Here is a 26,305-nt window from a genome sequence, read left to right on the forward strand (position 1 = left end):
GAAAAGAGTACAGAGTCCTGTTTTTTAACCTGGATGGTGGGTGCACGGGTGTTCTTTTATTGTTACTCTTTACACAAAGAATAGATGGATCTTGAATGCCCCTTTGATAGCTTCACAGCGCCGATTAGTGATGAGCTCTACTTTTTCCCAGGAACTCGGCAGCTTCCTTTTGGTACCCACCCTAAAAGCCGAAGGTGTTTAGCCACCTGGTAATCCCCGTTTTCCCTATACTTACAATCAGGGCCAAAACAGTGGTGCTTGGAAAAGTTCATTGCTCCGAACCTTCCTGGGCATATTTTTACCGTGATTTTTTTTTTTCCTAATCAAACTACTGTAGGTAAATATAAAAGTTGAATGTAAACTTTTTCAAGCCCTCAAGTGGAGTTTGCTTACTAGCAAGTAACGGATTATAATTAGCTTTATCTTTTACTCTTAGGGCTTTTACTGGGAAACAATTTGTAATAATAGTTATCGTTTATTGGGCACAATCACTGGTCAGGAAATTTACTGTATTTTTTCAAATCCTCAGTGTCCCTAAGAGCTAGTATTGGCATTTCACAGATAAGAAAATCAAGGTTAAAAGAAGTAGTAATTTACCCAGAACAAACAGCTGCAAAACAGCAGGACCAGGATCAAAATCCAAGGTGTTTGACTTCAAAGTCTTTGCTCATTTCAGCTAGAGCCAGCTATTTAATTATGCTTTTTTCCCCCATAATTGTCCACTAACTTCATTCCTCCCCTTCTTTAGATGGAACTGTGTAGCAGATGTTCCAATCGACATAAACTGATATGTAACTAAATTCAGTATTAATCCATTGACAAATCAAGATGATACAGGCTTATGTAGCCACTTTTAAGGATGGGTGATTGCACAGGAGAAAATACTTTAAAAAAAAAAGAGGAAATAAAGTCAAATGAAGGGAGTATTTCAAAGATCATAGACCACATGACTCAGGATGTCAGAGTTCCACAATATTTCCAGTCCAGGTTAGACGCTGTCCTGTGATGATTCAGCATCGTGGCCTTATGTCTAACACGGCATCTACCGCACTATTTGTTCCTTTACTTTGTGCCCACTACACTGTAAGGGCAGGGACTGTGTTACCAAGACTTGTATTCCTAACCAAATATATAACGTTTGGTTAAGGAATATATTTTGTGAAGTTATGACGTGTCAGGCACAGTGCTAGGTACTTCTAATCTTGAGACACAGTCGGTATTACCCTCAATTTCACAAACAAACTGAACCTCTGAGAAATTAAAGAACTTAAAACAACTGGCAAATGGGTGGCACCAGTATACCCACTTCCAGAATACATTTTGAGTCAAGGCTCTGTTTGCAAGAACAAAAAAATCACAGGCTTGTAAGTATTTCTTGCACCTTGTAGCAATAGGTCTCCATTTACATAAATTCTGAAGATGAACAATTTTTGTCTCATCTAAAATGTTTAAGTTGCAGTCTACCCATCCTGGCTCTAGAATAAAAGACTGAGAATACAGGAAATAAATAAGTTTAAGTCAAATGTTGCTGAGAAAAGGTTATCTATATTATAGTATTACAGTACTGATAACTAACATTCATGTCAGGCACCATTCCAAGTACCTTACATGTATGAAGTCGATTTTTTATTCCACTGTACAAAACTAGCAACTGAGGAAAATCTGCTAAGAGTGAATAGTCTCTATCACTGTATAATCATAATCCTTTACCTTTGGCAGAGACCTGCATACTATCTGGATGAAGGGCCATAAAGCCTTAGGAAAGAAAAGCTGTAAGAGAACGAAGCCAGAGGTGGATCAAGTAAAAGGAACATTCTTCCTTATCAGGATAAAATGTTTTTCACTTTTCAAGCAAAGTCATCTCAAATGGAAAGAGACAGGAAAGAACATGGTTAAATGATGGAAAATGAAGTAAGAAAGGGAGAAGCTGACCATAATCTTACAGCTGCAACATTATGAAGGTAAGGTCTGAGCTACGACAGGGATGAGGTAAAAGATATTTATGTATAGATCAAAGAATTTAAAATCCTAGTGAACTTGAATAAGCAGCCATATAAAAGGCATCTTGTTGTGGCTCGTATCACAAAAGGCCATCAACAAATGAAGAAACAGTGAAATAAAGAGAGCAGGAGGTTTATTCTTGGTAGACAGCCCGTGCTGCTTCTTGTCCACCCAAAAAAAAAAAAAAAAGTGGGTGGGAAGGGGCATTCAATCTCAAGACTTTACTTCGCAATGTGGTTCCAAATGCCTCTCCACAGCATACGTGACACCCTCCTTCACACTTGAAGGGAAAAATCCAGTTCACCACATTTGGGTGTTGCATAAACTTTTGTTCTTCTGTAAGAAGCATCGCTCTGGATTCAAACCACATGAATGTCAATGAATGTTTCTTCCATTATATGATCATTTAAAAAATCACCTATGAATTGAAACTTGACATGATGCACAGATAGTTCAGGATCATTTTTCACTAGTCCCATGTTCTTGTGGTTGATTTCAAATGTTTGGTACAGATGATTATAAGACAATGTGTTCCATGAAAACAACATTCATGCTGGAATCATAAAATCACATTTGTGATATAGTCTTTTTAGAAGTCTGTTTTTAACTTTTGTCCTCAGGAGTTACTTTCTTCTTGCTGTTCTGACCAGTGACCTTTTTCCTGTGACAATGAAAGGAAAGTTAAAATTAGAAATTTTAGATATATGTGCTTTCCAAAACTCTACCAGTTTAATAAACATTTACTGAAACCTCCTGTATAATCAAGTATACGAGGCACTAGGAACACAAAGATGTGTCTTTGCCCTTTAGAAAACCACATCCACCTAAGTAAGACAGAAACACCACAGTAAACTACACTACAACATGGTATAAAAGACAGATTCTGATCCTGAATTAATAAGAGTTCACACTGATTAAATGCCAGATACTGTTTATAAGTCATTTATATGTATCAATTCAGAAAGTCTTCCTAACTTACGAAGAAGATTCTATTATTATCCTCATTTTACAGATGTGGAAAATGAGGTAGAGTGGTTAAGTAACTTGCTGATCATCACACACTGGTAATAAATATTAGACATGACACTGGTAAAAATTTTAGACATGACAGTCTGATTTTAGAATTTGGTGAATGGTGAATGCCATCAACTAACTGTTAACACAGGAAAAGGAAAAAAAGTTTTGAGAAAATAATCAATATTCACATACTACAGTATAGTAATGCAAAGTTCTTAGATGTATATCAATTCATTTAATCCTCCACCAACCCTGAGTGGCAGAGCTGGTATTATTTATATAACTATTTCCATTATATATAGGGGGAAAGAGGCTTAGAGAGGTGAAGTGACTTGTCCAAAATCACACGGGAAAAGGTGTTATTAGAGCCAGTTATTCTGGCTCCAAATCCAATCTCCCCTACGCCCTACTACAACCAGTTTGAGTTTGCAGTGCCTGAAGTGACATCCACTAGGCAACAGGCTTCAGGTTTATAGCTCAGTTGGGAAGCTGGGCTTGAAGATATGGACTTAAGATTTATCAGCATAGAGCTGAGGCCACAGGTGTGGGTAGGATCATTAAAGCAACATCTACAGTGGAAAGGTAAGCTAGATTCAGATCAGGTCTTGTTTGTATGCTATGTTAAGAAGTATGGCCTTTAAATGTGAAGAAAATAGAGAGAGAACCAAAGCATCTTAAGCAGAGGGCTAGTGACAAGGTTTATACCAGGTGTCCTCAAAGTCTTAGCGCAGCTTTAAGTTTTAATAACCTCAGATCATAAAAGCTACAAACTTACAAAAATCAGCAATTAAAGTGTCATTATTTAAAATATCGATTTTATTATTACTGTTCAACACAGCCATGATCTTAGGCTCTAGTCAATTTTCGACCTTTGTAAAAACTTTTATCAGCTGCTGCTCAGTGCCTGAAAGGATTGCATTTCCAATCCTAGCTTTAAGATCACCCAAAGAATGAGGTTCTGATGTGTACGCAACAATTCTGCAGCAGCCCACCACAAGAAAAAGTCTAATGAGACAGATAAGGTGACCAAGCAGGGCAACCTTCTCTACCAATCCACTGGTCTGTCACCCAGGAACTGTTGCCACAAAGAATAAAAATTAAAATGTATTAAGAAAAAAAAAAAAAAAGTATTAAGAACGCACAAAACTGAATAAGTACAAGTTAAATTAAAATAATCTTTCAAATGAGGTAGTTTTGTAAGGTTGCAACATTTATTCTTCCCAAGTTATTAAAGCTTAAAACCACCAAACCCTTTGGGACACTCTGTACAGTCTATGTACTGGGGCTGAACATTATTTCCCACAATCAATACAAAATGTCAGGCAGACTCTTTCACTCAGAAGGAAAGTGCGGGCCAGTTTTCTCGCCTGGCTTCACCTTGTTCCTTCTACATGCCTAAATTTTACCTATCCTTGAACATAATTCTACTTCCTTGAAACTTTCTGTAACTACACCAATCCATAATGATTTTTTCCCTTCTCTGAACTTCTGTTTTATTTAAAAATTATTCTCTAATTTTTTTCATGTATATTAATCTCCTTTCCCTAACTTCAGGAAAGGGGTCTCATTTTACATCCATTCATACACCTTACTACATATTATATATGTAGTAAGACTTAAGGTGGACAGTAAGTACTTGGTAAATGCCTGCATTTTATATATGTTATATATTAATTGGTACTGATAGACTTTGAAGGGTGTCATTTTTCCTTAAATAGTGGAAAGACTAGTACTGTGCAGAATATTTTAGCCCACCCCTATGAAACCATGTAGTTTCCTGGCAGTAATAGGCAAAAAAGGTAGTCCTGTGTGTATGCTAAAAAAAAAAAAAAATCTATGCTTTAAAATCCTCAAAAAAAAAAAAAAAAAATCCTCAAAAACTCAGCTAAATGACTACAAATTTACCCAAGTCATACTGTTCAGAGGCGTTACAATGTGCTTCAGCATAAGCCCAAGATCCTACTGAAATCCTGCCCAGAATATGGAGCTTGAAGGAAGACTCCATCAATGTGAGTCAGCAGTCCTAGCTACTGGCCTCAGTAGTGTGCCCAGATGCAGGCTGTGTGGAGATGGTGGACAGTGCAATTCTAATTCATAGTGAATTGACATCATATTTTCAAAGATGGAGAAAAACAGATCATTAATATACAGATAAAGAAAAATTCCAAGATTGAATTATCCAAGTTTCCAAATCACAGGCAACCTATGATATATTACTTTTATTACATTCTATAATGGACTGTAGACCTATCAAATTCTACTTCTAAAAATCTATCCTAAGGAAAAATAATGCTTACATTATAAGAATATGCTAGAATCAAACAGTAACTTTTACCATATACTTACCGTTTATCCTTAGCTTTTTCTAAGAAATATTTTGGAGTTGTACTAATGCTCTCCCTTTCCAAAGGCTTCTTAATCATCTTTTTCTTTTGTTTACTGAAAGTTACAAAGAAAGAACTGAATTAAGTGCAACTTAATTTAAAAGAGCTAAAACTAGTTTTGGTTCTTCGGTTCAAAAAATTCGTTTCCTTCATCCACTTACAGGTTTACAGTGACACCACTGTATCCACTTTAATATACTAGGTTACCTAACAGCATCTAGAGAGGTAACCCAAAGGGATGATAAATTCAACCAATTTTTTAAAAGGCACTGATTATGATTAAAATATGTCATGTGTCACTCATATCTTGTGCTAACAAACTTACAGTGCCTTTTTAAAAAGGCACTGATTATGATTAAAATATGTCGTGTGTCACTCTTATATCTTGTGCTAACAAACTAAGTGCCTTTTTAAAAAGGCACTGATTATGATTAAAATATGTCATGTGTCACTCTTATATCTTGTGCTAACAAAATCAAACAGGGTTTGATTTTGGCCAATTAACTGCTTTTTACCAGTTTAATGAATTAGAACAAAATCTCAGCATATTTCACTCACGTTGAATAATACTTTAAAAATCTGAATACTTAAAATTTCAAGGATGAAAAACTGGCAGGGAAAGAACAGACAGTATTCACAAATATTTAAAAGGAAAATTTTTAATCTTAAAATGTTCTAAAAATAGTAGTATTATTAGAACTATAATGTATAAGAGTGTGAAATCAAGAATATATATGCAAAGAGAGAGAGAGAGAAGCTCCAGGTAAATTCAAGATTGTACCTTAGTAGTTTTTGGAAACCTTTTATGTATTCTGGGACAGGACATCCGGCCTGCTGGATAACATTGGCAACACTGAAAAAGGTACCCATAAACGTAAATTTGTATCTTGTCAAACTGATGTTTATGTACATAAACCCTCTGCACAACACAAGAGGAACTAAAACTACACAAACAAAAAAGTAATCCAGTAAAGTGTTCTGATAAATTATTACCAATTATTACCAGATGCAGTCATATTGGATTACTGAGAGAACGGTCTGCTGGACTGAAATCAATGTCTTGATGAAAATTTTAGATAGCAGCTGTTTCTACTGAATATTTAACAAGCCCTAAAAAGCTACTAAGCTCAGTCTTGGATGAGACACTGACTAAAGTCAGAGTCACACTTAAATTTATTAAATGATAAAGCTTGACATGGTCTCAAGCTTCTCATGTATACAGTAAGTCCCCTACACATGAACCTTCAAGTTTTGAACTTTCAAAGATGTAACATGCGTTCGCATGCCCAATCATGTAAATTAGTTCACGTCTGGCGTACATTGTCATATGCATACATCCTCTACAAGTGGTTGTGCTTTTGTGTACTTTACTGTACAGTACTGTATACAGTAGTACAGTATCTTTGTTTCAAGCCCAGGATGTCCGGAAGCAAGCATAAAAGCAGCGGTGATGTAGCTGGTACTGCTAAGAAGCGCCAGCTGTTGTACTGTACTACTATACTTTTCAAGGTACTGTACTGTAAGATTAAAAATGTTTTCTTTATTTTGGGGTTTGTTTTTTATGTATTATTTGTGTGAAAACTATTATAAACCTATTACAGTATGTACTATATAGCCGGTTGTGTTAGTTGGGTACCTAGGCTAACTTTGTTGGACTTACGAACAAATTGGACTTAACGAACACACTCTCAGAACGGAACTTGTTTGTATGTAGGGGACTTACTGTAGTAACTTATCAATCCTTACAACCCTTTGTAGTAAATACTATTATTATCCCCATTTCCCAGATGGAAAACTGAGGTACACAGTTGCACTGATATGGGGGTCATCAGATGCACATGCTTGGAGTCGCTGAGAACTCAGGTGAATCTAGGCTGTTGGAATGTACTCCCCTACACACCACACGTGAAAGTCTGATCACAGCAAAATCAAGGCTGACAGAGCCAAGGCTCAGAAGGCATGAAGCAATATCTTCACCAAAACTGATAAACAGAATAAAGTACAAACCGTCTACATCCACAACTCAACTTCATTTGTTAGAAATATGAACTGTTGCCAATTATCATCAGCCTAAAATTTCTGTAGGCAGCCCAAATGTAGGAAACTCAGCTTCTATATTAAAATCTATGACGATGGGCTAAATTAAGATAAGATTCTAAAAGTGTATCTATCATAGGTTACCCAGGCTTCAAGGGGCTACTACTGAATATTAGAGTGTGTTACTAAAACAGTTTTTCCTCTATGACAGGTGATCCTGGGACTAAACATAAAACTCCAGCTGCCCCTAAGAGTAATGGGAAGAATGCACCCATGCTAAGAGATCATTTTGACTGGGCTATAAGAGACTCAGGGGTTAACTTTAAACTATTCACTAATCCAAAAACCTTAATATTACATTTTGAGTAATATCAAGTGATGGCTATTGGGAGAATTCTGTGAGTCTGAAACTTTTTTTTTTTAATTAATGAATTATTTTTTGCCTGCATTGGGTCTTCGTTGCTGCGCGCGGGCTCTTTTTAGTTGCAGCGAGTGGGGGCTACTCTTCGTTGTGCACAGGCCTCTCATTAAGGTGGCTTCTCTTGTTGTGGAGTACAGGCTCTAGGTGCGCAGGCTTCAGTAGTTGTGGCACGTGGGCTCAGTAGTTGTGGTGCGCAGGCTCTAGAGCACAGGCTCAGTAGTTGTGGCACACAGGCTTAGTTGCTCCGTGGCATGTGGGATCTTCCTGGACCAGGGCTCGAACCCGTGTCCCCTGCATTGGCAGGCAGATTGGCACAGATAACCACTGTGCCACCAGGGAAGCCCGTGAGTCTGAAACTTAATGAATATTCCATTGTGAATATTTCCAAAATCTAACAATGGAAAGGCAAAAACGAGGCCCTCTGATCATTTTTCTTTTTTTCATGGCTAAGATTTGTTTGACTAGTATCATAACAGAATTTGGGACACAGCCATTTTGTAATTATCCGTTAACTGTGTATGAGAATAATGAATCAATTTTGCCAACTTAATGCTAAGTTTTTTCTCCTAATTTACCTTCTTAATAATGGTTTATCATCTTCAGTGAAAAATGTAACAGCTTTTCCTTTATGCCCGGCTCTTCCAGTTCGACCTAAGAGAAATCAGACCATTAAAAAAAACCCTACTTTTGGGCGGAATGGGACATTCAAGAATCACATATACAAGTCACTGGATTTTCACAGCACTAAAAACTTGAGCATGTTGAAGGGACTGGTAGTGGTGCTAAGAGAGGTGAGTAGAGAGAGGGGTGGGGCACACGACTCACCTATCCTGTGGATATATTCCACTGAGCTGGTTGGAAAGTCATAGTTGATGACCAAGTTCACACCTTTAAAATCGATCCCTCTGGCTAGCAAGGCTGTACAAATAAGAACCCAGATTTTTCCTGCTCTGAAGCTATGGACTGTGTTATCTCTCTGGTTAACAGAACATACATTAAATGTTTTAGTACCACGCTAGGAATGGAAAACAAGTACTTCATAAATTGAATGCCAATTAAAAAAAATTTAGTTGTTCTTTATTGCTTTCAAAGTATGCATTTGACTTTACCTGTTGCTGAGTTCTGTCTGCATGAATAACATCCACATTAATACCTTCATATATGAGCTCATGAAAAAGTTCTTTAGCCCTTTCAATGGACTGAACAAAAACAAGAACAGGTGGATTGAAACCCTAAAAGAAAGCATACATAATCCATAATCAAGAATATAACTGCAGTATTTCATATGATTTTGGTTCATTTTAATTTAGAAATTGACAAATTTCTTAGACCAGAGGTCCAAGTCTGCCTCTTGTCTTCCTCACCATCCATTCTCTACAATGGGTTCTTTCTCTTGTTGTGGAGTACAGGCTCTCCATCTTGCTAATTCCAATAATCTTGTCTAATTAATTCCCCTTCATCTTTCTACAGCAGTGGATGCCCACTCTTTGAAATAATCATCTGATTGCTTGTGCTTCAGAACATTTTTGTTTCTTCTTAAAATGTAATAGCTGTCATTTTTTTAAAAATAAATTTATTTATTTTATTTATTTATTTTTGTCTGCGTTGGGTCTTCGTTGCTGCGTGCAGGCTTTCTCTAGTTGCAGTGAGCGGGGGCTACTCTTCATTGCGGTGCGTGGTCTTCTCATTGTGGTGGCTTCTCCTGTTGTAGAGCACGGGCTCCGTGTATGTAATTTAATTTACATATAAATTATATATAATTTCAGAAGGTTCACAGAACTCCTGAAGTTTATACGTGGCTAAAAATCTCTGGTGTGTAATTCCATTTGAGTATCTGTGAAAACCTTAAATTTCCTATTGCCAAATGATATCCTTAAGAACATTAGTAAAACATGCACATAATAGCATTTATTATGTGCCAAGCACTATTGTAAGTACTACATTTCTATTAACTCATTAATAAAACAAAAAACCCCACTCTAGTGTCCTATTCATTAATGCCCCAGTTCTCTAAGAAACCAGCAGAGTGATGGGGGGAGATTCAGGGGCAGATATATACAGGCATACTTTGTTTAATTGCACTTTGCAGATACTGTGTTTTTTACGAATTGAAGGTTTGTGGCGACTCAATGCTCAAGCAGGTCTATCGGCACCATATTTTTCCAACAGCATTTGCTCACTTCACGTCTCTGTATCACATTTTGGTAATTCTCGCAATATTTCAAACTTCTTCATTATTATTATATTTGCTGTTGTGATCTATGATCAGTGAGTGATCTTTAATGTTACTGCTATGAGTCAGTGAAGGCTCAGGTGATGGTTAGCATTTTCAGCAATAAAGTATTTTTTTCTTTTTTATAAATGGAGGACATTTAACAGTAACCTTTTATGTTTTTTTAATAGATTTATTTATTTTATTTATTTATCTTTGGCTGCATTGGGTCTTCGTTGCTGCGTACAGGCTTCCTCTAGTTGCTGCGAGCGGGGCTACTCTTGGTTGTGGTGTGGGGGCTTCTCATTGCGGTGGCTTCTCTTGTGGCAGAGCATGGGCTCTAGGCGTGCGAGCTTCAGTAGTTGTGGCTCGCAGGCTCTAGAGCGCAGGCTCAGTAGTTGTGGCGCACGGGCTTATTTGCTCCGCGGCATGTGGCATCTTCCTGGACCAGGGCTCGAACCCGTGTCCCCTGCATTGGCAGGCAGGTTCTTAACCACTGTGCCACCAGGGAAGCCCCAGCAATAAAGTATCTTTAAGTTAAGGTAGGTACATTGTTTTTTAGACATAATGCTATTGCACACTTAACAGACTACAATATAGTGTAAACATAACTTTTCTATACACTGGAAAACCAGAAAACTCCTGTGACTCACTTTATTGTGACATTGGCTTTACTGTGGTGGTCTGGAACAGAACCAGCAGTGGGCTGGCTGGTGTGGAAAAAGGAGGCATTCAGGGCAGCAGGTAGGTCTTTTCCTGGCCTACCCAGAGCTGGGAACAGAAATCTTAATATATTCTGAGAGGAGAGCCTCTCCCCTTCGAGACAAGAGTTGCTCCAATGTGCTTCTTACCGATTTACCACTGGATTACTAAATATGACGCAGGAATAGCGCTCAGCCTCCCTTTTATTTTTTTTTTAAAGTTTCTAAAACCTTTTATTTCAGCTGAAATATGGAAACAGCCAGGGCACGGAGGGGGGCCCACCCAGAAATCCTGCGGCAGGACCCCCTCAATAGCATACAGCTCAGGGACCCAGGCCACAGCACTGACCACCCTACCTGGGGACAGGGAGGGGAGCTGGGGGCCCTGCAGCCAGTTCTGGATGGGAGTTAGGATGTGGGCAGGGAGAAGCTGGGACAGAGAGACCCCCAAAACTGCCAGCAGGAGGCAGGAGACCCAGTAGAGCCCCAATCAAGGGTCTGCCAGGAAGTTAAGTGTTCATAATAAATCCGTCTTCCAAGGCTAGTAATACAAGTAATTGCTAGTAATATTACACCTAGTAATACGAGGCTTGGTGAACATTAACAAAACTCAAGAATGTAGTCCAAATATACCTTTTTAACAAGTTCTCTCATGGCCAGAAGTTTTCCAGTCTCAGACCCAACGAAGAGAAGCTCTTGTTCTACAGTCTCTACTGCAGAATTCCTAAGAAGAAAACATCCCTTGTAGTTTGCAAGAGCTGATTTTTGTTTCCCCCCTTTAATTCTAAATAAATGAAAAAATTTACACACAACTCCAACAGAATGACTTTTTTCCACTGTCAATATAAGTACCTAATTATTTATATTTTAACTTAAAGACAGTTGTTATTTTTAAATGTTTTGTTCATTCTTTTTTTAAATTTTTCAATCCAAGTATAGTTGATTTACAATGTTATATTAGTTTCAGGTGTACGGCAAAGTGATTCAGTTATATGTGTATATATATGTGTGTGTGTGTGTGTATATTATTTTTCAGATTCTTTTCCATTATAGTTTATTACAAGATACTGAATATAGTTCCATGTGCTATAGAGTAGGACCTTGTTGTTTATCTATTTTATATACAGTAGTTTGTATCTGCTAATCCCAAACTCCTAATTTATCCCCACCTCTGCCTTTCCCCTTTGGTAATCGTAACTTTGTTTTCTATGTCTGTAAGTCTGTTTCTGCATTGTAAATAGGTTCATTTGTATCATTTTTTAGATTCCACATATAAGTGATATCATATGATATTTGTCTTTCTCTGTCTGACTTACTTCACTTAGTATGATAATCTCTGGGTCCATCCATGTTGCTGCAAATGGCATTATTTCATTCTTTTTTATGACTGAGTAATACTCCTGTGTGTGTGTGTGTTTGAGTGTGTGTGTACACCACATCTTCTTTACCCATCATCTCTCAATGGACATTTAGGTTGCCTCCATGTCTTGGCTATTGTAAACAGTGCTGCTACGAACACTGGGGTGCATGTATCTTTTCGAATTATAGTTTTCTCTGCATATATGCCCAGGAGTTGAGATTGCTGGATCATATGGTAATTCTGTTTTTAGTTTCTCAAGGAACCTCCATACTATTTTCCATAGTGGCTGCACCAATTTACATTCCCACCAACAATGTAAGAGGGTTCCCTTTCTCCACACCCTCTCCAGCATTTATTCTTTTTTCTTTTAAAAATTTTTATTGGTGTATAGTTGATTTACAATGTTGTGTTAGTTTCTCTAGCATTTATTCTTTGTAGACTTTTTGATGATGGCCATTCTGACTGGTGTGAGGTGATACCTCATTGTACTTTTGATTTGCATTTCTCTAATAATTAGTGACGTTGAGCATCTTTTCATGTGCCTATTGGCCATCTAGATGTCTTTGGAGAAATTTCTATTTAGGTCTTTGAATGTTTTGTTATGATTATAAAAATGTTATCTCAAGAAAATTTAAAAAAATAAAGACAAAAACAAATAAATTACCCACAATTCTACCATTTTAGAATAAACTTTGACATTTTGTTGTGTTCTAGTCATAAATTTTCATGTGTCTAATTACTTACAAAATCTTTCTAAAAGTAAAATTATTGGGTAAAATGAGAACATTTTAAAGGGGGTTGTTACATATGCCTAAATTTTTTTCTTAATGGTTAGCAAAGGTTTACTTATTGACAAACAGTTGGGGTGAGGTATCGTTAGGTTTTATTAACACTCTATACCATGTATAAATACTTTTTCCATTCTGTTATCTACCTTTATCATTATGTTTATGGTTAATTTGTTCTATTTTTCTTTTTATACACAGGAGTTTTTTGTTCAAAGTAGAGAGGATATTCTTTACTGTTTCATTTGGCTTCTTTTTTACTTAACATGGTATTGCAAGCACTTTTTCATATAGCTACAGTCTTCACTCTGACCATTTCACGCGTTGCATTATAGTATATCAAGTGGCAATATCATAATTTCATAAGACTTTTCTCTACCATTTAGCATAAATGCTCCCCAAAATATTTTTAAAAAGCAATTATAAATCAAGTGGCTCAGTAACATCAGCTTCCTTCTCTGTGGCCCTACTTTGTTAAGCCATCAACGAGATTAAATCCTTCGGGCGGCCACAGAGCTCGTGTCATACTTTGTGGATTGGAAAAACCAACTAAACGCATGAGGATAGGAATACTAATATGACAATATGAGAATCTCCCTTTGGATTATTCTAAAATAGAAAATCCTGAATCAATCTTGACTTTAAAGAATATATTTCTTTCAGTCAAACTCTTTTTATCAACCTTAGGCCACACAACCTATCTCTTTTAGTCTAAAATAATGACTTGTGTTTTTTTAAAAAAATGAGTGGGATAATGTGGAAGAACAATTACCTTGCTCCAATGGAAACAGTAATGACATTATCCAAGTTGAGTCTGCACCACTGCTCAACATCATAGGCAAAAGTTGCACTGAACATAGCTCTTTTGACCTTGTGGGATGTGCAGGCCAAGAAAATGGAAGCCAGCTGGTCTCTGAACCCAGTTTTGCCATCTTCAAACAGTTTATCTGATTCATCAACTACCAGCCATTCAACACTAAGAAATAAAAAAAAAAAACTTGTGGGTATTGAACTGAAATATCCAAGATGCTTCACTACCTGTGGGAACACATGAAGAAGTCAAACCACAATGATGCTTCTCAGATCTACGTATCATACCAGAAAAAGGTATAAGAAAAATAAGCAAGAAAAAGGTAAAAACAAGATAAACATAAATTAATGAACCTATTCCATTAGCCCCAAAGATATGAGGTTCCATTGGCCATGACAGCAGCTCAGATAAACCTTATGAACGCCATCACCATTGCTGAAAGATGTGAAAATTTCTAGGGGAATTCTGTACTAACTGCTTATCGGAATCTGTTAACTTTCTTCCAGACCAGGATAGTTACTTTTCTATGAGTTTAATGAAAACCATTTTCCTCAGCACCAACATAGCAAGCTCCAAAGAGCAATAATACAAGTAATTGAGGACAAAATATAACCCATTTAATGAAAAACACACATAAAAGACATTATTAAAGTAACGTACCTTGTTAAGTCTATTCCTGGAGGATCTTGCTTTAATAAATAGATTAGTCGATTTGGAGTAGTCACAAGAATATCTATAAGGAAAAATAAATGGTACAAATTGCAAAAACAACATTCATCCCTCTTGAATTAGGGATTAAGTCTCCTGAATTTCTGTTAATAACCTCAGGTGGGGAGAAGTGGTTATATGCACTACACCAACAACACAATAAGCTAATATACATATTTTTTTAATCCATCATAGCACAAACTACTACATCCTTACCCTCCTTTTATTTGATCTGCCTTCTCAGCTTCTAAGAGGCAAGAATACTATAATCTACCAGTTTGCTTATCAAACATTTGTTTGTTTTTCAGGAAAATACTCTTCCTTAAATGCAATTTCACTCAGAAGCTCAAGATAAAAGACAAGTAAAACAGATTCTCTGGCTGATCTAAGAGTAGGGATGTAAACCAATCTTATCTGCAGAATATTTCCATGGCAGATTAAAAATCAATAGAATAAGCAGGGATTCTCAACCTCAGCACTACTGACATTTTGGTTCAGACAACTCCTTGTTGTAGGAGGCTGACCTGTGCGTTGTAGGATGTTTAACAGCATCCCTGGCTCTGTCCCTATACTAGTAGCACCTCTCCCCAGCTGTGACGACTTAAAATGTCTTCAGATATTGCCAAGTATCCCTGGGGTAGAGGGTGAGGTGGGGGTGAAGGGCAGAATCACCTCTGGTTGAGAACCACTGGTATATATTTATATAACTACTGGGTGGGGATAAGGAGGAGATCTCTTTTAGCTTTTCTAAAAATCAAACTAACTACACTTTAAGAACTTCTAGGTAGCAATTAGGATACTTGTAATTTCCAAATCCCTTACATCTCAAGCATGAACCCCTTACCAAATTTCTTAGATGATTTAGGTCCAAATTTCTTGGCTGCAACTGCTGCTTTGTGGATCATGTGTATCCTGAATCCTGTTCCCTCAGATATTTTTACTAACTCTCGGTGAATCTAAATCAGAAAATGATAAAAACATTAGCTGCTAAAATACTTGGATAAGATGTATAGTCTCTTTTTCATTATTAACAAAATAAATCTAGTATCAACCCATGAATATCTGAAATTAAGCCCATAGTAATCTGTACATTAACCTGGAATCTCAGCATTTTGGAACGTCAATACCAAGTAAGATGCAGTAGTTTCTTCCGGTCTAGTAAACTAGTTCCAAGAGATAAAACCAAAACTCTTCCATTCTGTTACATGTTTGTACAATACAGTACTGTTATAAAACTATTTCATACTTGGCATGTATTTTATATTAAGCACATTGGGAGGGTGGAGTGGATCATTGTATAGTTTTACTTTCTGAAAAACTGAGATGAGGTTTCATTTTTCTAGGTGAGGAAAAAAGTTTTAGTGGGGAACTATATATTATAGTAGCCTTCCAACTTCAAGGATCTTAGAGCATATACCAAAGTATAAATGTTAAGAACAACATATTTTATAAAACTGAAAAGACTTAAAAGACTTGCCCATATGCAGTAAGATACAGAGAAGTGTGCTTTGAACAGAATACGTGATGAGAAAGACACAGGCCTTACTCTTTTGGACCTTTCTATTACCCTCGAATAAGAAAGATGACTGACAAACACAAACACAACCTCTTCAGAAACTACAAGTCATACCTGGCTGGCAAGTTCTCGTGTTGGTGATATAATCAGGGCTCTGAAGCCTTTGTTTGTGGGTTGTTTCAGCTGCATTAAAACAGGAATGCTAAAAGCCAAAGTCTTTCCAGATCCAGTAGGAGCAGAAGCCAGAAGTTCTCGACCCTAAAAACAGAGTATATTAAGTACAAGGAAGAGTACATAAATTTTTCAGAGCCCAGTCAAATAATGCTACCAGCGATAAAAATAACAAAATTATACATAATAAATCCAAACACTCACATTCCCATCACTCTTCTAACTTCTCCCATATTTGCTTTTCTACCCACCCCTGCTACAACTGCCCCAGTAGTTTCTGAGCATTATTACTAAGGTTCATTTGAACTGGGTGAAGAAAGTAGATAACTAAAACCCAAAGATGATCACAACCTTATTTCCATTATTTCAATTTTTCTTTCCCCTAAATCTCTTTATCAAAGCAAAATTACAAAACCAACTTTTTGACCTGATATCTGCATTGCTCCATCCTTAAGGAAGGTTTTAGTAAGTAACAGAATGGCTAAAAGTAAGAAATAAAAAGTGGTGAAAACCTGAGTGACAGAGTCATTTATAGGTGACAATCTTCAAAAAGTCACTGTGATTTTTTTTTTTGGTCACTGTGATTTTTAAAGCTTTAAGTTAAGGTCACTACAGAAACAACCTTAAATGAAAACTAAAAGCAAATTTACTATAATGTCAGTCAACAACATCATTCAAACATATTCTTATTTCAGTTCCCAAAGAAAATGAAAAGGATTAGTATGGATGAGGAGAGAGGGAACTCATATCCTCTGGTTACTAGAACTGAAGGCCATCTTGGTTATGTTGGGGAAAAAAGTCAGCTCTCACCACTACAAAAAGAAATCTCAGAAAAACGTTAATTTCCAAGAATCTAAGTTAACTCATACCTCTATCAACAACACATAAACAAATTATGGTATAGTCATACAACAGAATACTACTCAGTAACAAACTACTGATATATGCAACATGGAGGAATCTCAAAAACAGTATTAGAGTGAAAGAAACCAAAAAGAGTAAATAATGAATGATTCCACTTATATGATTCTATAAGAGGCAAAACTAAAACATGGCAATAGAAACCAGAAAAGTGCTTACCTCTGGGCGGGGGTCAGGTGAGGACTGAATGGAAGGGGTATGAGAGAACTGTCTGGAGTGACAGAAATGTTACACATCTTCACTGAGTTGATGGTTACATAGGGTATGCACTGTTGAAACTCACTGAACTGTGCACTTAAAATCTATGCATTTTTTGGGCACTTAAATAGACTTCAATAATAAAAAGTACTGGGATAAAAACAAAGTCAGGTTGTGTACAAGAATTCTGTATTTCTGAAATAGTTCTTGAATATTATAAACTAAACCACGGATGAAAAAACAGAACACAGTCCCTATCCTCAGAAGACTAACACTCTTAGTTAAATGGAAAAGATGAATATAATTAGTGCAAATACATAGTAGTGTAAAGTGTAAGACAAATGTTGCAAGAAAAAGAAAACACATGGAGAACTGGGTGGTAGGGGAAACTGTTGGTAAAGGAAAAAGATCACGTCTAGCAGTAGTGATCAAGACAAATCTTATGGAGGCACAGGTATTAGAGATGGACCTTGAAAGCAAGGGTAGGATTTCAACAAGGGGAGATAAGGCAGAAAGGAAGATTTCAAAGACACAGGAAAGAGAATGAACACACACACACATACACACGCACGCATACTCACTTATAGGCCTTCATACTCACATGTAGCATAACTGGAATGGCTTGCATTTGGATTGGTGTAGGTATCTGGAAGCCTGCATCTAGAATGTTCTGAAGCAGTCGAGAATTGATTTTAAATTCCTGGTCAAGTTGCTGAAATGTAGCAATTGGGTCAGGAAGATCAGTTCCTTGGACATGAATTTTATGTTTATTCCGGAAGAAGTTTATCTGAAAAGTGAAATAAAGGAGTCACCATGAATGTGGTCAAATACATTGTCAGATGTTGTAAAGCAACAGTAACGGTTTCTGGGATAAGCTTTAGTAGCATATGAAACTTTCTGGTTAAATTCCAATCCCTACAAGATACAGATATTAGGTATAATTTGTGCCCTTTCATAGAAGACCTTCGTAACAATGAAACCTATCTATCCACACTTTCCTCATATTAATGTGTCAATGCCATGAATAATGTGTTATTCATATTAACGTGCTACTGTCACAGTCACAATCTTATATAAACTTCTAGAAGGCAGGCACTGAATCAATCTATTGTCTTTATATGGCACTTAGCATACAAGTGCCAATGCTTTTTAATGATCTACCCTAAACTCTACTTATTAAGACTGAGTGCCAAAAGCAGAATCAAGTGATGTTGATTTTTTTTGTTTTCCCATTCTCTGATCCAGACAGCGAAATTCTAGATTTGGGATTACTAAATGAGCTGAACAATACTCTCCATCTGCAATATGACAGGAGCGCAGCAAACGCGACAAGGGCATATTTGTCGTTTCTTCTGAATTCTACTCCTCCTAGTCTCAAGTTATAAAATAGGTTTCTTAAGAATTCTAACTCTCAAATCCCTGTCAGAGGAAATCCTTCTAAACCAGTGTGAGCTTAACATAAAGGAGAAAGGGGGCCAATTTTATGTTTATCAAAAGGGAATAAGAAATTTTAAAAATTTAATTCTAAACACATCATCAATTTTGACCTAAGTTTCAAGATTTCAAGACACTTTCAAGAATTTCAAACTTTAAAAATTTCAGCCACAGCACAAATACTACTTTGCTTGAAGTTTCCATTAAAGTAAAATCTAATCTAATGTAAGTAATCTACTGTCTTAACAAAACCATACTCGCTTTTACCAACAGAATAACCCAAGGATAGCGAAAAAGTCATTAGGCCAGAAAAACAATTGGATGAAGACATTTTTCTAACCTTTTCTTTTCTGAGCTGCTCCAACTTTCCTGACGTTAGTTTATTTTCTCTTTTAACTTTTTTATCTTCAATCTTTGCTTCCACAGATGATATCCACTGTATAGTAGAAACTTCTTGAGAAGTAATTTCTAAAATATATTTTTAAAAAATTAAAAGATTTTAAGTGCAACATTCTTAGGTGGCACAAACAGGCCATACCTTCCACTAAACAAAAGAAAAAGTACTAGTAGTTGTAACTGGATGAAAGAAAGTAATAGGAGGTATAAAAATTGGGAAAGGAGAGGGACTTCCCTGGTGGTGCAGTGGTTAAGAATCCGCCTGCCAGGGCAGGGGACACGGGTTCGAGCCCTGGTCCGGAAAGATCCCACATGCCGCGGAGCAACTAAGCCCATGCGCCACAACTACTGAGCCTGCGCTCTAGAGCCCGTGAGCCGCAACTACTGAAGCCCGCGCGCCTACAGCCTGTGCTCTGCAACAAGAGAAGCCACCACAATGAGAAGCCCGCGCACCGCAACGAAGAGTAGTCCCTGCTCACCGCAACTAGAGAAAAGCCCGTGCGCAGCAACAAAGACCCGAGGCAGCCAAAAATAAAAATAAATAAATAAATAAAATGGGAAAGGAGAAGCAAGTTGTGTGTTGGTAAAATCAGAGCTCTGAAGCTCACTCTCTTCCCTTTTTTTTCTTTTTAGTTATTTCAGCTTTGTAATATGTACCTAAACGTACACTTGAAAACAATAAGGGATTAATTCAAAAACTATTTAAACAATAAGAGATGTCAATGAGGCAGCCAGCTTTTCTATATCCACAATCAGCTAGAAAATAAATATGATGCAAGATTTCACTTATAATAGCAATAAACACAATACTTAAGGACTACTCAATATTATAAAGAGAGCAATTCTCACTAAATCTATAAATAACACTAGTTCAATGAAAAGTAATGATAGGATTGTTTTGGTAACTGGAGGAGCTGACTTTAAAGTTTACATGGGAAAATAAATATGTACGAATATCTAAAAAATTCTAAGAAGAGTAATGAGCAAAGACTACTTCTGGAATTTCTTTTAAATTTTTTCAACTTCACCGATGTACAACCAACACAATAAACTGCATATATTTAAAGTATACAATTTGAGGCATTTTGACATTATGTGTACACCTGTTAAACCATCACCACATTTAAGACTATTTCCATCACTTCCCAAAATTTCCTTGTGGCCCCTTATAATGCATCAGTCCAACCCTAGGTAAAAACCTGTATTCTTTCTTTCTTTTTTTTTTTTGGCCGTGCCGCACAGCATGTGGGATCTTAGTTCCCTGACCAGGGATTGAACCCGTGCTCCCTGCAGTGGAAGCACACTCTTAACCACTGGACCACCAGGGAAGTCCCCTGTTTTCTGTTACTGTTGATTAATTAGCTTTTTTTTCCCTGGAATTTTATATAAATGGAATCATATAGTATTTAATAAATTTAGTATGGTTTCTTTCACTCAGGATAGTTATTTTGAGATTCATCCATGTTGGAGCATGTATCAATAATTTTAACTTTTTATTTACAAGTAGTATTCCATTGTATGGATATACAATTTGTCTATCCTCCACTTGTTGAAGGACATTTGGGTCATTTCCAGTTTTTGGCTATTACATATAAAGCCACTATGAACACCTGTGTACAAGTCTTTGTGAGGACATACGTTTTCCTTTCTCTTGGGTAAATTCTAGGAGTGGAATAGGTGGGTCACGTGGTAACTGCATGTTTATTTTAAAAAAAAATCCTTTTCAATTTCTACCAAAAAAGCCTACTAGAGTTTTAACTGGGTTTGCACTGACTCTATAGATCACTTTAGGGAGAAAATATCCAGTTGCCCAATCAATAAAATGAGTATGCCATACCACTCTATTGGAATTTATAAAGTAAGGCCACATTAATTAACACAAGCTGGTACTGGTGTAGGAATACAGAATTAGAAATCAATGAAATAGAATAGAGTCGAAAGACCCAAATATATATGGGAAATAAGTTACAATAAAAGTTGTATTTAAATCCAACGGGGAGAAGATGTAATATCAATATATTAGGACAATTAGCTAGCCATCTGGAAAAAAATTAATTAGTTCCTCATTCATTCCTTATATCAAATAAAATCCCAGAGTGTCAAAGATTTCAATATAACAAAATGAAACTACAAATAAGAAAACATGGGAGAATTTTTTAAAAATAAGCTTAATGCTTAGAATGCAAAAACAAAACCAAAAAACCATAAAGGAAAAGATAAATTTAACACATAAAATGGCAATAAATAAATAAAGATGATAAGTGACAAGGGACAAACTAGAAAACATATCTGTATACATAGTATGCTAGAATAGAGCTAATTTCCTTAATATATATAAGGCCTAACAAATTAAAAAGAGACACAGATGAACAATATTAACAGGAAAAAGGTGCAATACTACACGAGGAGGCAAATTAATATAAAAAGAAAACTCTCGTACATCGCTGGTGGGCATCACCAATTGGAATGACTTCTTTTTTTGGAAAGACTTTTTAAAAAAATAAAATTTTGCTCCCTTTTATGAGACAGTTGGCATTAATAGACCTGAATCATTACTCATCCACAAGATCTTGAATTTTCCAATTAAAACTATATATATGTCTATCCACACTTGTTGCTAAATGGTTATAGGACATATATCTGTGTGTTTCTGGTTGCCCAGGAAAACAGGGCAACCTAAGCTGGTGTCAGGTCTTTTTTCAATTCATCTCGGTGTAAGGTTTTATTAAACTTCCTTGTAGCCAGGAAAGTAACATGACTTGTTAACTATGAAATTCCACTTCTAAGAATTTATCAGACAGATATACCCACACATACACACAAAGTAGAACATTTATTGCAACACTATAACAGCAAAAGTGAGGAAACAAACTAAATGTCCATCACATAGGAACTTGTTAAATCAGTTACAGAATGTACAATGGGATTCTATGCTATGTTAAAATGAACAAGGCAATGCACTTCCTACTCATTCCAAACAATCTCCAAGATATATTGTTTTTTATAAAAGGAGTAGGGGTAGGGAAGGTTCAGAACAGAACAGCATACAGAGTACACTATCATTCACGTTTTTTAAGTGAGCTTTAAATACATGTGAATAGAATATCTCTAGGAAAATACCTAAGAAACTGATTAACAGTGGTTGCCTCTGGAGAAATAGGAGACTAGAGACAAAATAGTGGGAAGAAAATTTACTTTACACCATTGTATAACTTTTTAAAACCATGTGTATTTAGTTTATTAAAAAGGTAAAATGGCTAGGAAACTTAATAGACGTAATAGACAAAGAAAAAAGGTAAATACCCCTACTGTTGAGTACAGAAAAAAACCTTGTGAAAAACAGGCAAAGTGTAAAAACAAACAAGTCACAGAACTTGAAATGTAAATATCCAACAAAGCCTATGAAAAGATGTTCAACCTCACCAGTTATCAAGAAAATACAGGGCTTCCCTGGTGGCGCAGTGGTTAAGAATCCGCCTGCCAATGCAGGCGACACAAGTTCGAGCCCTGGTCTGGGAAGATCCCACATGCTGTGGAGCAACTCATGCTCATGCACCACAACTACTGAGCCTGCGCTCTAGAGCCTGCGAGCCACAACTACTGAAGCCCACGAGCCTAGAGCCCGTGCTCTGCAACAAGAGAAGCTACCCAATGAGAAGCTTACGCACTGCAACGAAGAGTAGCCCCTGCTCGCTGCAACTAGAGAAAGCCTGTGCTCAGCAACAAAGATTCAGTGCAGCCAAAAATAAATAAATTAAATAAATTAAAAAAAAAAAAAAAAAGAAAATACAAATTAAAAAAGTTTCACTCATGAGATTGGCTAAAAAAGTTAAGACCAACAGTATCCCGCATTGACATGGCTGTGGGAAGTCATTTTGCATCTGTTCAAAGAAAGAAGTGTGCATGCCCTTTCACCTAGCGAATTCACGTTTAGGATGCTAATTACAGAAATACAGCACCTGTACAAAAAGATATATGTACAGGTATCTTATTGTAGCAATATTTGTAATCACAAATACCTGGAAACAACCTGAATGCCATCAACTGACAAATAGCTGTATACTGTCTGAGGTATAATCATAAACTTGCATAATTTTTGTAATTGAAAAAAAAAGAAAAAAACATACATCAAGCACTAACCTGAAGTCATCTTCTTCCTCTTTTTCTTGTTCTGCTCCCTCTTCCTTTCAGTTAGGCTCTCTTCATTTTTCTCTTCATCTTGTAGCTCCTGACGAGTTCTTGATGCTTCACACTCACCTGGGACAGACTTCTTGTTTCCAAAAAAGTCCAGTCCCTGTAGCACCTCCGAAGAATCAAAGTCATATTTCCTTTTTCCTATCTAAAACCCAGAAAATTTCAAATGAAATCTATAGACAGACTGGCACTGTTTTCACCCTAGCAGTGTTGGCAGTAAGGGTGTGGGTACAATGACTCCCCATCTTTTTTATCTTTCACCAAATATTTGTTTGAGCTAAGTGTGTGTTTGGGCAAATGGAATCCAAGATGATACCTTTTCTGACCTTATAAAAGTAATAATAATAATCATAATAGCAACTAACACTTATAAGCATAACACTTACATGCCGTCAGGCAGATTTCTAAGCATGTTTACATATATTAAATTCCTTCTTCCTTCAACAACCCTAACGAGGTAAATAGCAATATCACAGATGAGAAAATCGAGGCATTAAGAGGTTAAGTAACTTGACCAAGGTCTCAAAACTAGTAACTGGCAGACCCAGGATTTGAACCTGAATTATCTGGTTCCAGAGTTCAAACACTTAACAACTACGCTATGCCGTCAGACAAAGAAAGAAGAAACACACGTGTTGCACACACACCCAAATGTCCCTAGTCCCAATATCAAGAAATTTTGATATTCAAGATTTTCCACAATTGGGCCCTAACTACTCCCGATTTATCACTCACTAATTCCCTATGTAAGATCTCCCATTTCTAAATCGCTCTTCTCATTGGTTACTTAACACGCCATGGAGTTGCGGGAATAAAAAAAAAAAAAAACATGCCCACTAAAGGCACACGCATGCCAGGACAAACCTGGAAAGACTACAGTGAAATCATCTGTTCTCTCCGTTTGGGGTTGTTTCTGTTTTTCAAATTCTTCTCCAACAGTTTCGGAGAAAAGATAACTTCTGAAAGTAGGAGTCTAACTGTGCTTTGAATAAACTCAGGAGGCCGGGAGGAAACGTTTCCTTGCTAGACCCAACAAAGTCTACAGAAGGATGGGAAAAAGAGTTCATTCAGAAAGCTGCAGTAAGCTGAACGCCAAGGGAGGGAAAATGCCCCACAGCCAGGCCACGGGGTCTCCGAGTGCCGGCTCCCCCTGCAGCCAGTTCCTTCTCCGGCACCTGCCCCTTTTCAGTTACTCGGGCTTTTGACGCCTTGCACACAGTACCTTGAATCGGGCAGCGTCCGCCGAGAAGCGTCTCACGTCGAATTTGGCCCCCGCGCCGAGCCGGCGAAACAGGTCATGAGCATCCATCTTTTCCCAGAAAGCTCCGCGATCTCACGGCGCCTGCGCAGAGGACTCCCCTCCCGGAAGGTCTGGGGCTGGACCTTGAGCGGAAGTGGCTCCGGGGGGCGGAGCCTGGCGGCTGTGAGAGTTTGGGAGTTTTTATCGTCGTACAGTCCGTTGTTTTTTATTTGTTCTTTAAAAAAGTATTTATCAAGATCCTCTTAAGCCGGGCGCTGTTCTACACTTTTAGGGATAGTTTGGTAAACAACACCCCAGGAATCTCACCTCGGGAAACTTATATTTTAGTGGGGATGGAAGATGTTAACAAATAAATAAGCAGAATAATTCCTGAAAGAGAAAAGTGCTATGAAACAAAACAGTGTAATTGATAGAGAAAGGGGAGAGGAGCCACTTTTAGGTAGATTAGTCAGGTTCATTCTGATGAAGTGATATTTGATCTAAGAGGAGGCAGCCTTTCCCAGATATGGGAAACAGCATTCCAGACACAGGAAACATGGCCTGAAGAAGGAAAAAGGTTTGGAACATTGAGAAAATAGAAAGAAGGCCAGGGTGACTGGAGCCAAGTTGCAGTGAGGGAGAGTGGTACAGATTGGGTTGAAGGGACAAATGAAAATCAGATCTCATAGACTGTTATAACAAGGTCATGGTAAGGAATTTGGATTTTAATCTAAGCATGCTAGGAAGCTATTCAAATTTTTTTACTGAGAGTGCAACATGACTTAGTTTATTACATTTTGTATTTATTTTCTTCATTGTATTTGTACTGTACAAAATTATTTACTTATGAGTTGCCTCCCCCTTCTAGAATGAAGTCCAGGAGCACAGAGATCTAATTTGCTTCACTGCTGTATCCCCAGTTCCTGTGTGCTCTCAATAAATATTTGATGAATGAATGAGTGAATGCTTTGTAAAAGATTACTCTGGCTATTTGGAGGTTGGACCATAGAAAGGGTAAGAGTGGAAACAGGTCAGTCAAAGTAGAAATGATGATAGTGGCTGGGATTAGGGTGGTATCTGTGCTGATGGAGTTAAATGGATAGATTTGGGGTATATTTTGGAGGTAGGTCTAAATTCACCTGATGAATTTCATGTGGAGGTGAAGGAAAGGGAGGAAATACTCCTAGGTTTTTTGTTTGAAATCTGGGGTAGGTGGCATGCCATTTACTGAGCTAGGAAAGACTGAAAGGAGAACAGCTTTTTTGTGTGTGAGGATGAGGCATGGGGGGTGGAATCAGTTTTTATGTTTTGGGCATGTTAAGATGCCTCGTTGACCTTAAGTGGAGATGTCGAGGTGCGTAGTTGATTCCATGAATCTGAAACTCAGGGGAAAAGGTCAGGGCTAGAAAAATAAATTTAGGAGTCATCAACATATAAATGGTACAATGGAATCATACCAAACAAGCATTTAACTTAGTAAAATTGAGTTATACATATTCAGCCAGAGAGTGTGAGAAGTACTTTATTTTATTTTTTTTAAATTAATTAATTTATTTTTGGCTGAGTTGGGTCTTCGTTTCTGTGCGAGGGCTCTCTCTAGTTGTGGCAAGTGGGGGGGCCACTCTTCATCGCGGTGCGCGGGCCTCTCACTGTCGCGGCCACTCTTGTTGCGGAGCACAGGCTCCAGACGCGCAGGCTCAGCAGTTGTGGCTCACGGGCCTAGTTGCTCCGCGGCATGTGGGATCTTCCCAGACCGGGGCTCGAACCCGTGTCCCCTGCATTGGCAGGCAGATTCTCA

The 26,305-nt window shown here is 37.3% G+C and overlaps 1 protein-coding gene across 1 annotated transcript; it reads right to left on the bottom strand.

The window, feature by feature from the left end:
- Positions 1 to 2,117: 2,117 nt before the first annotated feature.
- On the bottom strand, positions 2,118 to 24,596 carry DDX52 (DExD-box helicase 52). Its single transcript, XM_068530979.1, has 15 exons — positions 24,490 to 24,596; positions 23,214 to 23,412; positions 19,018 to 19,145; positions 17,845 to 18,030; positions 16,068 to 16,211; positions 15,282 to 15,393; positions 14,390 to 14,462; positions 13,691 to 13,894; positions 11,407 to 11,497; positions 8,970 to 9,092; positions 8,686 to 8,836; positions 8,436 to 8,511; positions 6,184 to 6,255; positions 5,365 to 5,457; positions 2,118 to 2,662 (listed from the first exon to the last, which is right to left on the bottom strand). Exons 1-15 carry the CDS (start codon positions 24,574 to 24,576, stop codon positions 2,605 to 2,607), a joined length of 1,797 nt encoding a protein of 598 aa, XP_068387080.1. The 5' UTR covers positions 24,577 to 24,596; the 3' UTR covers positions 2,118 to 2,604.
- Positions 24,597 to 26,305: the final 1,709 nt, after the last annotated feature.

The sequence above is a fragment of the Eschrichtius robustus genome, chromosome 20 (genome assembly GCF_028021215.1).
Source record: "Eschrichtius robustus isolate mEscRob2 chromosome 20, mEscRob2.pri, whole genome shotgun sequence".
NCBI classification, from domain to species: Eukaryota; Metazoa; Chordata; class Mammalia; order Artiodactyla; family Eschrichtiidae; genus Eschrichtius; species Eschrichtius robustus.

Excerpts from the sequence above, each read along its gene's own strand:
- DDX52 (XM_068530979.1), bottom strand. The coding sequence starts at position 24,576 with ATGGATGCTCATGACCTGTTTCGCCGGCTCGGCGCGGGGGCCAAATTC. Across the intron at positions 16,212-17,844 it reads CCATTCCAGTTATGCTACAT|GGTCGAGAACTTCTGGCTTC; the intron begins GTGAGTATGAAG and ends CTCTGTTTTTAG. Across the intron at positions 11,498-13,690 it reads ACTGTTTCCATTGGAGCAAG|GAATTCTGCAGTAGAGACTG; the intron begins GTAATTGTTCTT and ends TTTTCTTCTTAG.